At 44.2% G+C, this 16,237-nt stretch overlaps 3 protein-coding genes and 1 long non-coding RNA gene across 6 annotated transcripts; 2 read left to right on the forward strand and 2 right to left on the reverse strand.

Moving 5' to 3' along the window:
- Positions 1 to 43: 43 nt before the first annotated feature.
- Positions 44 to 3,856, reverse strand: LOC149269142 (uncharacterized). The gene is made up of 5 exons (XR_016269899.1): positions 3,477 to 3,856; positions 2,707 to 3,379; positions 1,216 to 2,589; positions 248 to 373; positions 44 to 162 (listed from the first exon to the last, which is right to left on the reverse strand). It is a non-coding gene; the product is annotated as an uncharacterized LOC149269142 (long non-coding RNA).
- A 2,717-nt stretch (positions 3,857 to 6,573) lies between these two features.
- LOC108614473 (uncharacterized) lies at positions 6,574 to 7,688 on the reverse strand. Of its 2 annotated transcripts, none has more exons than XM_089467290.1 (2): positions 7,549 to 7,688; positions 6,574 to 7,465 (listed from the first exon to the last, which is right to left on the reverse strand). In XM_089467290.1, the coding sequence occupies exons 1-2, from the start codon at positions 7,637 to 7,639 to the stop codon at positions 6,645 to 6,647; spliced, it is 912 nt and encodes a 303-aa protein (XP_089323416.1). In that variant the 5' UTR covers positions 7,640 to 7,688; the 3' UTR covers positions 6,574 to 6,644. The 2 variants fall into 2 exon arrangements, with proteins under 2 accessions (XP_089323416.1, XP_089323415.1); XM_089467289.1 differs by having other exon boundaries at positions 7,545 to 7,636.
- LOC108614474 (uncharacterized) lies at positions 7,613 to 8,503 on the forward strand. The gene is made up of 2 exons (XM_018008619.2): positions 7,613 to 7,753; positions 7,828 to 8,503. Exons 1-2 carry the CDS (start codon positions 7,716 to 7,718, stop codon positions 8,402 to 8,404), a joined length of 615 nt encoding a protein of 204 aa, XP_017864108.1. The 5' UTR covers positions 7,613 to 7,715; the 3' UTR covers positions 8,405 to 8,503.
- A 119-nt stretch (positions 8,504 to 8,622) lies between these two features.
- On the forward strand, positions 8,623 to 9,996 carry LOC108612307 (uncharacterized). Of its 2 annotated transcripts, XM_089467291.1 has the most exons (3): positions 8,727 to 8,905; positions 8,973 to 9,020; positions 9,190 to 9,996. In XM_089467291.1, the coding sequence occupies exon 3, from the start codon at positions 9,217 to 9,219 to the stop codon at positions 9,859 to 9,861; it is 645 nt and encodes a 214-aa protein (XP_089323417.1). In that variant the 5' UTR covers positions 8,727 to 8,905; positions 8,973 to 9,020; positions 9,190 to 9,216; the 3' UTR covers positions 9,862 to 9,996. The 2 variants fall into 2 exon arrangements, with proteins under 2 accessions (XP_017860675.1, XP_089323417.1); XM_018005186.2 differs by lacking the exon at positions 8,973 to 9,020 and having other exon boundaries at positions 8,623 to 8,905.
- The last annotated feature ends 6,241 nt before the right edge of the window (positions 9,997 to 16,237 follow it).

Consider the following 16,237-nt stretch of genomic DNA (forward strand, 5'->3'; position numbering starts at 1 on the left):
ATATGCGCAGCAATATGTATATATACATACATATATATTTACATACATATATGCATATAAAGTATATATATCTATGGACAGTTGCGGCGCCTTCACGGCAATTAGCAGCCGGCAAAAGTTTCGTTGCCTGATTAGTCACGCCTCACTGTACAGCAACGTTCCCTGAAAAATAGACATCCATAAATAACATCGAAATACCAAAAACAATAAAAAAAAAAAAAAAAAAACAAAAGATAGAGTTGCTTACTTAGCTATCCGCATTCCCTTTTCCAGCCGACTTTCTGAATAATTTGTTGATTTTGCTTCTCATAACTTTCGAGCGTGAAAATGTTAAAGGTTAATAATAATGCTCTTTAATTTGGGAATGTGGAATCTATAAATAAAACATAAAGAGTTTACACAGCTTAAACACTTCTGTTAGGCTTAATTATGAGAGAACTCCAGTCTTAGGGGAACGCAGGCGAAGATATATACTTGATTTGGATTTGATATGGTTGCTGTTATGTTAGCTATGTAAGGTCTATGATGAGTATTAGCCTAGTATTATTTATATACGTATATAACCGAAATCAGTTTGAGAGAGCAGATTAGAGATATAGTAAGGTCAATCAGACTGGATTATATTGGATATCTAGAAGAGAAGATTAGTAAGATGATTTGAATTAACTGCTTTCAATGAGTATACTTTATAATGCCTGTATATTGAAAATACATACATATATTCCCTATATATACACCCAACTATGCAAGATGTATAATAAATATGGTATAAGTAACTCCATGATACAGTAAAACCTTATTGCAATCTGCAGATCTTTGTAGATTTAGGGCCTACATAGATATAAAGAAAGAAAGAGAGAGAGAGAGAGAGCGTATGTATGCATAGCTCTATTAATGCTAATCAAGCATATCTATATAGATTTCTCATACCATACATTATTCTTTTTATAAGTAATATCATAATCTCTCTCTCTCTCTCACTCTCTCTCTCTCTCTCTCTCTGTTTCTCCAAATGGAATTCAAAGTTAATTGGCTGAGAAGGGATGGAAACGATAGCCAATTAAATTGGTAAAAAGTTATTCCATAAATGGAAATTGATTGGGCAATGAACAATAAAAGTACATAAATTCTTAATGCTGCACACGGTAGGTGCTTAAATTTAAATTATCAATTGTAAATATGCACAATTATTGATTTCGCTTTTACGGTACTTACACGCTCCATGATTATCTTGTGGGATCCGGAGCTGCGGGCTGGACTTATGGATGCGTCACTAAATCAATGCAAGTCATAAACTGCAATATGGTTTTTAATTTATAGAATATACATGTGCATACATATATGCATATGTATATACATGTGTGTGTGTATTTATGTGTTTATATACATATATTATTGCGTATTGAGAGTAGTTATAAAAGCTGTAAATAAATAAATTGGAAATTTAAAAATAAATATTTATTTACATATAATTGCATGTCAGGCATGGAAATTAATGCGATTGCAGTTTATGACAAGCGATTAAAATTTAAAATGACAACATAAGCGAGTGGAACGAACACTGATGGCCCAGGCAGAGAGGACAAGTGGAAGGGGACAGGTGAGGGGCCAGGTGGAGGTGTTGGTGCTTGGTGGCTAACCAATAACCCGTTGCATTCACAATGGAGCGGTTTTAATTATGCAGAAGTGTTTTCAATTGGCCGCTGGCTGCATTCGGCATTCGACTTGACTCGCATTGGCAGTGGCTCAATTAAGTAGCACAGATCCCATAAGCCGATAGCTTGTTTTACTCAAGACTGACACTTAGATAGGGTTATCTAAAACGGCCCGGCTGCAGCTATAGCTACAGCTACTGCACACGACGAAAATAACAGTTGACACTCGTAGCCCCGAAATAGAAGCGTTAAAGAGAGTTTCCAATACAAATGCCGGTTGGTTGGAATGGTTCATTAGTCAAACGCTAGGTGACAATCAGATAGGCCCTTGGACTGTGGTGACTATGGTGGCACCTGCGCCACGTTGAGAATTGGGGACAGCCCGAAGCCCATAGCCTATCGCCTATAGCCTGCAGCATTCCCATGTCAACAAGAGACAAACCAGCCGCTTATCAGCGCTGATAGATTGTGGGACCCGTGGAGAAAGTCGGAGCTACTATCTGGCGCGAAGGGCAGCTCCTCGGCCCCGCGGGTAGATCGCCCGCGGTGCGATAAACACCCAAGCAAACGCATGAATTACAACAAAAAGGCAAAGTGTCAATAAAATTGCGTAGATTATTGCAGGCGAGCTCATAAAATTGTTTACTATCCACCCAGACCAGGGCGGCCCGTGCAGCCCGTGCAGCCCGAGCGACTGTCCATTCAACTGCCAATTTCCTGGTGCGTGTCGTAGACCAACTTCAACTTCAACTTCCACTTCCCAAGTCCAAGTCCGAGTCCAGGTCTAAGATACATGCGCCTGCCGGCATTGTCCACAGTTGATTTTTTTCTCTATATATATGTTGTATATGAATTTATTAAATAAATGCATTACGCTATAAAATAAAGGATGAGAATGAAAGCAAACTGATGACCAAGCCGCAGTGGGAATACCCTAGAAAAAAGATTAAAGGTAGAATGTGTACATATATACACATGTATGTATGTATGTGTATATAATAAATGTAAATAAAATATCACTTTTGTCTGTTATATTTAAAAATTTCCTTACCAATGATTTCCTTGCTAACACATTTCTTACATTTGACATTCTCTTGTTTATGTTTCTTCATACGTACTTACATACATAGGTATGTGTGCATGTTTATAAATTTCCTTTAAGAAATGCCCTTCATTGCAGCTTTTTCTCTTTTCTTTGCACAATCAGCAAGCTCTCACTCTCACACTTGTGATTCCAATTTATAGTTCGTATTTGTTCGCCTCTTTGTGAACGATTTCCTTACGAATTCGTCTGTTATTCTAGACTCTTCTCTCCAACATGTAAATTGGCAATTGTTCTCTTCGTATTCCTCTTGCTTTCACTATTTATATGCCTGTGTGGAATTTCCTTTCTTTGTCTCTTAAAAATTTCCATTTGAATTGCCTACTACTACTACTACAATTACGCAGGTTATATTTTCAATTCTGTTTCTGTTCCGATTTCTGCTCAGCTGTTTATGGGAAATTCTGTTGCAAATTTCCCTTTCATAAAGAAACTAATTCTGCGAGCTTGCTAACGATGATTTTTAAAGAGTATCTCTAGTTTTATACTATTTCTATGCTATGCAGTCGACTTCAGTTGTGCCCCAGTGTCTAGCAACGGGGTGTCCCGAACAACTGTCCAGTTGGCAGTTGCAGCTCCAGTTGGGCATCTCGTGTTGCGCCCTCAGCGCCCATTGCGACAACTGCAATATTATTGTTAATATCATCGTAAATTCGAAATTCTTATGCTTATTGAATTTTCATGTTTGCCAGGCGTACGAGCGGCCAGGCGACACGTACCTCATCCTCTGCTGTTTGTTGTTGCCGTTGTTTGTTGTTGTTGCTGTTGCTGTTTGGAGTAATACATGCAAACGATTTTAGTTATGATAAGAGACGAGTGTCAATAAATGCTCCTGCTGCTCCTCCTGCTGCTGCTGCTGCTGCTGCTCCTGCTGGTCCAGGGCTCGCACTAGTATAGAAGAAGAAGGCAAGACCAATGCCAAATTAACTGAAATTGCAATTTGATCAAATTTCCACAATTTCCGTTTTACTAGTTTGTTGTTATTATAATTGCTTTGCTTTTGTGTGCATGTGTGTGTGTGTGTGTGTGTGTGTGTGTTTGCCTATTGCCATACAATAACAATTAAATGTTTACTCAGCAGCCACACAAATTGCCTTTTTATTGTTTGCACTGTGCAAATTTTATAATATTCGAATTGCAGCTGCCATTTATCAGATTAAAATTGCCTTTTGTCGTGTTGGCCATGGCAAGTGCTTCGATAAATGTTGGCCAAGACAAATCTAATGGCATTTGTGACTTTTAGATCAGCTTCTTGTTGCTTTGGTATAAGCAAAATATTGTATAAATATGCGATAATTAAATATGTATTTGCATTTCATATGGGGCGCATGCCTACAGAACCTTTCTATATGTATGTATGTACACATGTATGTAGGTATATCGAGTATCGCCTTACCATGCACCGAGTAACCGCATTTGCAGCATGCGAAAAAAAAGTGACAACATCCCCAAGGCCTGGGACGCTGCTGCAAATAACTCAATCCTTAACAGAACTGACGGAAACCTTATAAATACAAGAAAATGCTGTTGGCAGCGTTTGCCGTTTGCTGTTTGCTGTTTGCTGTTTGCTCTCTGCGATCATCCAATCACCCGATCCCGATGCCGATCCCGATCCCGATCCCAAATCATCGTGTGGTTAACATCGCATACATGGGAATGCAGCTCTGTGGGCCTCTCCATAATCATATGAGCGGTTCGACTCGGCCGAGCGCAAAACAAGTTTCACTTAGTTAGAATCCATTTCTTATCGCCGCCTCTCGTTTGTCCGCATGCATGTATTGGTGGCACCTATTGGAAAATAACAGATTTAATTTGTCTAACAAACTGCTACCCACAAACACAATCAATGCACACACACACACACACACACACACACACACACACACACACACAAGCATACACGACGCCTCGCAATGTCAGCGGACAGACAGCCGTCATATTGAGATCTCATCAAAAGACCGCACAACAAGTTGCGCTTCCAGTGATAAAGAGTGAGGGAGAGCGAGAGAGAGAGAGAGAGAGAGGGAGAAAAAACGTAAGCGAACTCATTGAAATATTTTGACAGCGGCGTGGCAGGCGTTGAAGTTCAAGAGAAATGTCTCAAGTGCATTCGAAGTATTTCGTAGTCTGACCGCCGCAGCTGACAGCTGCGATCTCAGCATCTCACAAAGCGGGCAAGAGGGCAAGGGGAGGGGGCGCGGGCTCGGTTGGTGGACACACATGACCAAGTCGGAGCATAGCCACATGGCGATCTCAGTGGCTTATCACGTTGATAATGACAATCGATGATTCCTATGAAGGCTTGGCCCAGCTGGAACTCGGCCTCCATTTGTTACACATGGCTTTTGATTTCTAGATTATTTGTTTTTTTTTTTTTCTTTTCTGTTATATATTATTTTCTTAACATACATATCTCCAAAGGTCTGTTACAGTCTCCTTAGTGGGCCCCGAGGCCGAAATTCAGCTTGGCCGAAACCACTTTAAAAACGTATCTTAAAACGTGACGCGCTTTCATATTTCGTGGAGTGTTTGTTTTAGATTTTGTCGGTCGAGCCCAAGTACAAATTGTAGATACGCACACAATGCCATATAAACATACACATACATACATACATATGCATAGTCTAACAATATGTATGTATGTTTGTGCGAGCCTTAATGCAATTAACGTAAGTTTGTTGTTGCACTCAGCTGAGCTTCAAGTGCTCCACATGTCCAGGTTCAGGCGTCGTCTACTTTGATAAGGCTGCAAACCAATTGGGCTATCCATATACTACGCCCATAGGAGATAATACAAGCTCTGGGCACTTTCAATTTGTTATTATAACAAATTAATTTTGACGGCCTGGCTGATTGCAAAAAACTGTCCAATTGGCATTAAAGCCTACGCCGAACAGCATGCTCGACTCTGCAATGCCCGTCTGGCAGACTCGGCTTCTATTGTCTACGTCCATGTCTACGTCCGTGTATGTCTCCCGTTGCCCGGTTGACAGCTCTCCAAATGCGAAAACAGATCAAAGCAAATTATGTGCAACGCCTCTTGGCTGCTTCTCCGCCTGGTTTGACTTGGCTTGAGTTGGTTTGGTTTGGTTTGGTTTCGTCTGGCTTGGCTGCTTAGCAGCGCGCCGAGCTCTCAAGCATTGGCAATAAACCAAAGCGCTTGGCATCCAGAGATACAAATACCACTCGGATTCGCATTCGCATTCGCAGCTAAACAAACTCAAGGCGTACGACGATGGCCAATGGATTTTCATTTGCGAGCCGGCAAGTATTTCATAAATCAACAAACTGCGACGTGGACACGTGGCTCGGAGTACGGCGGGCGGCGGGCGACTGTGTGGAACTGTGTGATGGCTCGATTAAATGGATTTCAATGTGCAGAACTTGTCTCTAGAGTCTCTCGCATTTCCATTTCATCAACAGCCATCAGCAGCAGGAGCAGCAGGAGCCCAGCTAGGAGCAGAGCACGGCGGCAGGGGGCGAGCGAGAACTCATAACAAATTTGCGCGCTTTTATGCCCACAAATTGCCATGTCTTCAGCCAAGTGACAGCGCAATTATCGAGGGCCTGGCCAACGATTCGGATGGCTAATGGAGCGGCGGGGCAGCTGGGGCGGCTGGGGCATGCGGCATGCCACAAGCCACAAGCGCAAGCTGCAGTTGACAGTTTGTTAAAGGGCGCTGAATTGATGAATTGTCTATTAGCAGTGAGGCAGAAGCTGTGGCAGAGGAAGAGAAAGGGGAAGGGGAAGAGGCAGCGGAAGAATATGAAGCCCATTTAGCATTTTGTCAGCCCATTAAAAGTCGCTGTCAAACATTTAGATATGTCTTCCCGATTTATTACAGAAATTCTTTGAATTAATGCTGGGATACATATGTGGATGGGAGTTAGTCTTCAGAATAGGAGCTTTCCAGGAACAGATAGCGCAAGTCTATGGAGTCGGCAAGCGAGCGGCACATGGGGCAGTCCGAGGCGTTGGTCAGATGCTCCCTGATGCATATGTCCCCGAAGACGTGGCCACAGATCAGTGCGGACACACGGTGGCTGCCCGAGGTGGTCCACGGCTCCAGGCAGATGGAGCAAGTTGTGTAATTGGGATCGACGCGATTGCCCTCGATTTCTTCGATTTGCTTCTTCAGTCCCTCGATTTCCTTCAAATAGGTCTCCGCCTGGTGCTCCATATCGGATTGCAGATCGCGGTAAGTCTGCTCCTTCTCGAGCAGCTTCTGCTCATATTCCTCAACGAGCATCTTTTGTGCTAGGAGCAAGCTTTCGATTTCCTCCCTTTCGGCACTGGTCCCGGCGCGATAGTGGATCTGCGCCTCGGCCAGCTTAAGGGACAGATTCTTTGTCTGCTTTAGCACATTGTCCAGCTTCTTGTTAATATGATTCATCTGGCTGCGCGGCAGATGGTGTTTGCCCGAGGTCAACAACTTAGACATAGCCTCCATGCCGACCAACAGTCCACGGATGCAGCTATTGTAGCTCTCCTCCAGCTTCGAGGCGGTAGTCTTTAGCAACTCGACTTCGTTGACGGCAGTCTCTAGCTTCGACTTGAACTGATTACGTTCCACAAGCAGATTGTCCAGCTCTTGGCGAGCTTTGTCAACGGTATCCATCTCACGGGCTACCTTGGCTGCAGGACCATCAGAAGACTTGTTTTGACGTTTTGGTGGCATTGCTAAACTGATTTCCGCTCTTAGATATACTAGAAAAGAACTTAAATTTGATTTATTTCTTCTTTTCTCAATTGAGAAATTGCTTCAGTGATAGAGCTGCTTGACAACCTACACGTGCTGGAGTCGAAAAAGAAAGAACTTTCCTTTTCCTTGCTTTCAAATGTCGACTTCCGTCCAGTGTGTACCCGAAAAGTTGCCAACATTTAGGGACAGCAATTGAAGAGTTGGTATGGTCACACTGTTTTTCCAGGAACACGTCAGCATTTGTTCGAAATTCGAATGTCATTCCAGTCTGAAATTGCGACGAGCAAGCTGAGGTAGCAAGCGGAAAGAAACAACATAGAAAAACTAGAATTCTAACAATTGAATAATTGTGAAAATCATTTTGCAGAATGCCAACTTACACCAGAGAGGAGCTCTTAGCCATTAGAAACAACATGTCTTCGCAATCGCAGCAGCAGAACGAGGAGCCGAAGCCGGAGGGCCGCGCAAACGCCGGGCAGCAGACTCAGCTCGAGGCCCTGGTGACTCCCATTCACGCCTTGTGGAAGAAGTCCAAGGACATACAAAGGCACTTGGACGCCTTCTATGCGACGGTTGAACAGCGCAAGTTGAAGTCTGGCGGCCACGATGAGCGCGCCCTGAAGGTCTTCCGGTCTGCCAGGATTTCCCTGGCGGACTTTCATAGCCAGCTGCATAAGAAGGTTTACGACATGACCATAATGGAAATGCCACCGATGAAGTATCCGCTGAAGCCGCCGTCGCACCAGATGTCGTGCCTGGAGGTGATTGAGAGTCTGCAAATGCAAGTTGAAGAGCACAGCCAGCATATGAAGCAGCTGAAGAAGCTGCTGCAGGACCAGATGAAGGTGCTGGAGCAGCGTTTCGTCGAAATCGATCTGGCCATCAAGCAGCTCAATAAGGACTTCAAGAAGGGCGACCACTTGGCCAAACGCCGCACTAAATGAGAATCGAGCAACTGCGACGACTTCCAGACATAGTGTGGGCAAATGCGCTGAGCACGCCTAATCGACTATGTTTTGATAAATAAAGTACATAGAATACAAGTCTCTTTTTTTATTTATTATTATTATTATTTTTTTTTAATTTGCTCTCGATAGTTTGTTTACTTCAGTAGCCGAGATTTCTCGCGAATAAACAAATACGCATCACTTCTCAGCCGCTGCAGCGTCAGCTTTTTGCTGCCCTGGAGTCTAGCAACATTTCCAGATGCTTTGCAACAGTTCAAATAAGTATGTTTATGTATGTGTATATATAAAGGCCCTAGGCAGCAACAGAACATTCGTCAGTCGCAGATCTATCGAGCCACAGCAAGTTCCAGAAGCTCCGCTCTGTACGTGAAAAGAACTTTAAATACTCTGGCAAGCTTAAAAGTTGTCAAGGTGTTGCCACTGTGCTGCGAAATTTCAAATTATTGCCTAGCGCTGCCACACAATTGCATGCAACCTGTGAGTACACAATGCTAGATATAAGCCCAAGAAAGCTAAGACAATGTCACATCTCTAATTGCTATAGCGTCAAAGGGATCATCAAAGAGAGCATCTGCTGCAAGTTTTTGAAAAGGTTGTGCAAGTTCTACTCTAAAAATAGGTTTAAATTTAAATATTGAAAATCCTTAAAGTGCTTTATCTATAATTTACCATTATTAAGTTTCACCAGCTCTAAAAATCTCATATGTATATAGGGAATTTCCAAGAACTACACAAATTAAATATATGTATTTCCCTTGCAGCACATTAACAAAGCGGAATTTTAAAACATGGATAATTCCAATAAGAATACCGATATTGAGAATATCCCAAAATCGAGTGAAGCATCAGATGCCAAAGCGGATGAAGTGGAGTGCTGCAAGGCAATACTAATGAAGGCAAATCAATTGCAATATCAGCTGAACAAGCTGTCCAGCAAAATAGATGGTTTGCAGTTGGTAGACCAATCCGGATTTATTGAGGAATCACTGCAGAACTTTACGCGGGACCTGGACAACCAGGTGGCTTCCATAAAAGCCATTCAAAATATGCAAGCCGAGGAGTTTGAGCAGAAGTTACTGGAAAAGGATCGGATGCGTCTTGAGTTGCTGGACGCATTGAATAAGCAGGAGCAGAGCCATTTGCAGGAGACTGAAAGTCTTAAAAAGCAGCTGGAGGCCAGCGACAAACGGTGCTTGGAGCTGGAGCATCAAGTCGAGAGCAACAAGAGCACCATTGAACACAACACCACCTGTTCAATTTGCTTTGATCAATGGAATTCGTCTACCGAGCATCGCCTGGTCTCGCTTGGTTGTGGACATCTCTTCGGGGACAACTGCATCAGGGATTGCTTGCGGCGAGTGTCGGAGTGTCCACAGTGCAGAGCTAGAGCTGACCAGGGTCAGATACGTTATATCTATGGACGACCATTGTAGGATCCTCTAATAATGCTGAGAGATTTCTGGAGAAATGAATGAATTCATGAATATATATTATGTTATTATGTTATTGAAAAGTTGTTTGTGCTTGAAGAATTGTGGAACAATAAATATATAAGAGTTTCTATTTTAGATTTTGTGGAAGACCTCGATAGATTGGGACTCATTCACATAAGTAATCTGAGTATATTGGTTTTTTACATTGCTGCTACTTTTATTATGAATATCTGTTTCAGCTTCATAGATGTATGTAGATTCATATGCCAAACATTTATCACTTGACTGCAGTTGGCCCATGGCATATCTAGCATTTGGCGTAACATTCTTCACATAATGCTGATGCTTGTCTTGCAGGGAATTATCATGCCAGAGTCTACAATTATGCGCTGCCAGGCAGGGGGCAGGAGGCAGGAGGCACGAATGCTATACATGCAGCGTATAGAAGCCAACAGAAGCCGCCGCAGCACAATCGGACAATCGAGGCGAACAATGGACACCAGCTGGATCGGATGCTGCTGCTGCTGTTGCAGATGGCAGGCGAGTGCCATTTGTCGAAATGGCATTGAATCTGGGCATCGAATGCCGAAAATACAATTATGCTTAGCTCGATCAGAAACACGATCTGCAATGCAAAGAGTTAGGAACAGAGCCCGGGAAAGCAAATCAATGGATGCGTTCAACTGTAATCGACATTCCAGCAGTGCATAGCTCATTCTAATGCAAGCACTGGCCAAGCCACCTTTGGCCAATTGATGGTTATTGCCAATTTGTATGCGACGACAGCGGCCAGCGAGCCAGAGAGCTAGCCACCATATCATTTTCAGCTGTAGGATGTGGCAACCGACAATGCCGACCACAGATGCCGGCGATAATGGCGATAATAATTGTCTTTATCTTTTTAGCTCAAAATCCAGCCAGCAGCAGTAGCAGCAGCAGCAGCAGCAGCAGCTCCAGCGTGTGGACGTCGTCTAACAATGAATTCCATACAATTGGCCGTTAGCCACACTTTCCCAGACCCGCACAATGGGCCGTGGCTTGGATATATTTTATCAGAGCAAACATTTCCAGTGTCCAGTTCGCATTTGGTGGTTGTGTAGAGCAGCGGCAATAGAATTCATACAAAATATGTGTTGAAAACAAAAATGTTCGTTATTTGCATATCAAGTGAATTGGGGGCGCCCAAAAGCAGACCAAAAAGGCACAAAGAAGAGCCACAAACGTAAAGGGAAACCAAAATGAAAATACAAATAAAAGCAGATAAATAAATAAATAAATACAAGCACTCAGTCCAAATGGAGTCATAAAACTTGATAAATGCTACACATTTGCTCAACTCAACTTTTTCTAAATGATAATGCTGATGGCGACGCCAGGCAGAGCTCTCGTGGAATGTAAGCGGTACCAACTGGAAGAAACAATAATAAAAAGTTAAATTTGTTGTCCACAAAGCGGGCTGGGCTGAGCTGAGCTAAGTTGGAGAGGAAAGGGCGGAAGAGAGACGGAGTGGGAGGGCAAGACAGAGTATGCAAATGCAAATGAGCATGTTTTCAAGATTCTATGGGCTCTCTGGGTCCTTGGAAGTTGTTGGAAATTTCTATAACGGAAGTCCAAGCCCCGCAAACTTTACATTCATTAAGATTACAATTTAATTCGAGTTCTGTGTAAAAAATTTGTCAAATAATTACTAAATTATTTAAATATTGAATAAAGCAGTGACTAATATATTTTATAATTATTTATTTTAAACTCAATTTGAAACAAATTTATATGTACTTCTACACTCATGGAGAAGGTATATTGATAGCATCGACAGCCTGGTCAAGGCATCAAGGCTCGGCTAGTCGGGCTCAGTGGGCTGGAGAAGCTCTACTTGTTCCAGCTCGTTTGCTGCATGACACTAAAACAGTTATGACGCCTGTGTCACTCTCAAACTACTTTACAATATTTGTGCGCTGCGGCCACGTCGACGTCGACGTCATTCATAGACGATCACACACACACACACACACACACACACACACACACACATACACACTCACGCGCATAGAGAGAGGCTGGCATTTTATGTCTTTTTTAATTGAAAACTTAAATTTGAAGCGACATGGAAAGGCTTTTATCAGCGCCGTAGTCAATGTTACGGGCGCTGGGCTGCCACCGTTCGTAGGCCTCCTCCGCCGCCGCCGCTCCCCCATACCCGGCTCACCCCACACTTGCAGTGGAAGCTCCCTCTAGGTTCTAAGTGGAGTTGTAGCTGCTGCAGCTACTGTCTGCTTGTCAGCGCTGAGCTCCAAATGATGTTGATGATAAATAAAGTAACGAGTTGGCATTAAAATGATGACAGCCACTTCACAGTAGGTGGGAAGGCGTGCTGCCCCAGCCGCATACTCCGCTGCCCCACCGCTCCCCCTCTCCCACTCTCTGCGACTCTGATGCAGTCAGCTCCGACATTGACAACCAATGTTGGCGTTTATTAATAATTAGGTTGAAGCTCTCTTCACTATTCGGCTATGTGCGCCAATTGACATGTCGACGATGATGATGGTGATGATGATGATGATGATGATGATGATGGTGGTAAAGATGATGTTGTTGCTCGTTGCGAGGCTCGGCTCATTATAATTAGAAAAGTTTCCAAATAGCTGAGCTAGTAAAATCGTTACATTAAATTACAGCGAAACTCTTTGTTTCTGACAAGTGCAATCAACTGCTGCTGCCGCTGATTTGACGTCTACCGCTCTGCTCCCCTCTCTCTGGCTCTGGCTCTGACTCTGGCTTTAACGGGCCATCCATAAAATGTGGCCACAAAATTCATATTCATCAACTTAAACGGCAGGCCAAGTGCCTCGTATCATATATGGGCTAGCTAGCTGTGCGTGTGTGTATGTGTGTGTGAGCACGCACAGCTCTGTCATGTAATTACCCATCGTTTTTTGGCACAATCTTGACCACCTCGTTAAATGTTGGCGCGGTGCTCTCAAAGATCCAACCCCCCATTTCGAGCAAATTGCATGTTGCCCCTGGTTAGCCGTCATTGTTGTTGTTGTTGTTGTTGTTGTTGCTGTTGTTGGCTTGAATGAGAACGAGTTCATTTGGAACACAATTCGATCGTTGGCCATTTCAATAAAACGCTTTTTCTTCCACTCATATTACGCGGATGCTTTTTCGCATTGGCTTCTCCCGCAGCGACTCTACGGCTCATAATCATTACGGGAAAGTCGGTTGCGCCTTTAGCTGCTGCATTAAGAAAAAAAAACAGAAGAAGAAGAAGAACGAGAAGAGAGCTTGTTATGGAAACGATCATACAGCAAACTGGGTTTATTGTTATGATTCACGGTAACTTTGGCAATTTCATCGGCGCGAATCAACGGGTAGCCCAAGCCCAAGCCGAAGCCGAAGCCCCAGTCCCGGAATCATGCCTATTCTTCGATAGTAACTCTGAGTAATCATATGCTAAACGGGCCGGCTTGCCTGTAAATACTAAACAGATTTATAGCTGTCTACTTAAAATGCTAGATGCTAGTTTATGCTCATGTGACAGCAGAGAGCTTCAAGGCTATAAATACATAGAGAAAAAAAAAAATCATCATATAACTCTTTTCTGTGTTCGTTTTCTCTTCTCTTTTTGTTTGCCTGGCGTTTGTGAAGCAGCTGTCCAATTTCTTAAATATCCGACACACACACACACACACACACACACACACACACACACATACACAGACACTGAGAGAGTCGAGGGATCTGGGCACTGTCAGACGTTGGGCCGCCTGCCGCTGTCAATGTCAGCACATCAAAAGTTGTCAAATATCAGTTATCAGCAGGCAAAGTAACATGGTCGAAAGGCAGGCCAGGCAAAACGGCGAAGGAAACGGAGAGCAGGCCAGCGAGTGCCAGATAGTCCCATATTGATGTCCAGTTGCATGTCGAGGCACGGCCAGACGAGGAGTCGACCAATCCAACTGACTGACTGACTGACAGTTGACAGTTCAGCCAGGGACTGACTCTGTGCGACTCCTGCTCCTCGTAGCAGCCAAGCTGTCTGCCACAGTCGTTGATATTGTCTTGTTGTTGTTGCTGTTGTTGTTGTTGTTGTTGCCTTTGTTCCCATAGAGAGCTAAAAGCAACCTTTGACAATTAAGGCACAACACAGTGCGAAAACCTATCGCAAAAGGTTGCCAATGAGCTGGAATGGAAGTGTTGCCAATGCCCCCACCAAAACACAAAAAAAAAAAAAAAATGCTCTCAAGTCTTATCAGTCAACTCTCGAATGGAGTCGAATGGAATGCCAGATGCAAATTTCAGCTGTCCGTCTCTATGTGTCCAACGGCTACCGTGGAGTGGTCCAAAATTAGATTTTCCTGCACAGCAACACAGAATTTATTGTGGTGCAGCCAATGCATTCATTAGACGCTTCCTATGTTTGGGTGGCTATCACATTCCAAGCCACGGACATGGCCACAATTCACTCAACATGCAGAGAGCAGAGAGAGAGAGAGATGGAGTGAGTGAGAGAGAGAGAGAGCAGGATGGCAGGTATTCATTTCAACGCAGCTCGAGCTCGTAAAACTGTCAAAATGCACCGGCTACCGGACGGCTGTTGCTTCTATGTCCATATACATTCAGCTAGCTGCCTGGCTGTCTGTCTGCCTGTCTGTCTGGGTCTAGCTGGCGGCTCGCAATGCGAAATGCTATCTGCGCCACACATGCAACAATTAGCAAAACAAACGCGATATCATAAAATAATATTAATTTGTAAAACAATCGCTGGCGTAAACAACAACGACAACATATAGAGCCTAGGCCTAGCCTAGGCTTGCCTTGGCCGTGCTCCGGCGTATGGCCCATCCTCTTCGCTCGGCACCCCACAATTAAAGGCTGCGCCGCTGACGTCGCTGCGGACGCCGTCGCGCATGCGTAATAAGCACTTTTCCGTCTGACAACACAATAAAATGTCATGATATGCCCCACGCTCTGTGGGATTCCGTCCGCCCCGGCAAACGCTGAGGCCAGGCTGGATCCTCGCTCTCCAGCTACTCCTACTCTGGCCGTCGTATTTGTTTTTAACTTGTCCAAAACTATGGCCACTGTCAGCCAACGAGCCAACTAGCCAAGCAGCTAGCCAGAACCGGCATCGACTGCACGTAGTTTCGGGCCTTTTGCGCATTCTTATAGCATATAAACGTCTCGGATTGCAATTAAAATCAATAAATCGGCAACTAGCCTGCCAGCTGGTTTATAACCGTTGCATCGCGTAGCACTCAAGATTTACGCAGAGATCGCATAGATGCGCCTGTCGACTGGTTTAGAGCCTCGTCCGCGGCCATTTAGCGGGGATCGCTTTAAAACTAAACGGTAACAGCTTAGCATTTTATTGTAGTTTAACGAGCGCTACAAACTGCATTCTGTTATTATATAGAGCTTCCAATAATTGAAGCAACTATTTTATTTATTAGAAATGCCCAAAGTCTATTTATTCAAAGTACTGAATGGGCTGAGAATGAGCCAGTTCAGCTTGAACTATTCCACTGAGATCTATAGGCTGATTAGATTTTCTTAACGATTGTTTCAAATTTATTTGGATGGCTTCCCATGAGTCAATCAGAGCCACAGTCAGTTGGTTTAACTGCAAGTTAGCGGCTCATATTACATTGCTGACCAGCTGTTATTTGAGCTGATCGCGATGCTGACAAGAGCGGAAGATTGATCTACCGATCAACCGATGGCCACCTTCAAGATTCTGATATTTGGCCTGATTATGGACGCTGACAGGTGACCGAGGCAGCAACGACTCTCAGCTGTCCAGCCATGGACTGATGCATGTGTGTCAATGGCTGGACACGATCATAGGACCACCGGCGACAGTGGCGACTCTGTGCGTGTGAGTGTGTGTGTGTGTGCGCGCGCCTTTTAATCGCTTCCAATGACGTCTCGAATGATGCCTCACTTATGTGTGAACCTACCGGGCTGCTGTCAAGAGCTGCCGCTGCCTGTTTGTAGCGATCGATAGAGATGATCTCGTACACCCGACGCAGCCGCTGCCAATAGAATTGTTCGGTGCGCCCGGGAATTGCACTGGGCCCAGGCTGCCAGGCCGTCAGACAGCCCCACAACATTTTGTTGATCATGATTTTTGAGTTGACAAGATGTCACCGCCAGCGATCGCTGGTAGAGGCTGGTAGAGGCACGTTGCTAGAATGTCGGCCTGCATGTTGCGTCCTTGTTGAGCAACAATTTTTTTTCGCTGCTGCATTTTAGTTTTATTTTTTTCCCTGGCATCACTTTCTTTGCTGTGGCTGTGGCCGTGCTTGATCGCTGGCTTAGATCGATCGCAGGTTTTTTGTTTCTTTTGCTCTGGCAATTTGGAGCGCAGCGCACA

This window comes from Drosophila arizonae, chromosome 4, assembly GCF_054131065.1.
Source record: "Drosophila arizonae isolate 15081-1271.41 chromosome 4, UAZ_ARI_1.0, whole genome shotgun sequence".
Classification (NCBI taxonomy): Eukaryota; Metazoa; Arthropoda; class Insecta; order Diptera; family Drosophilidae; genus Drosophila; species Drosophila arizonae.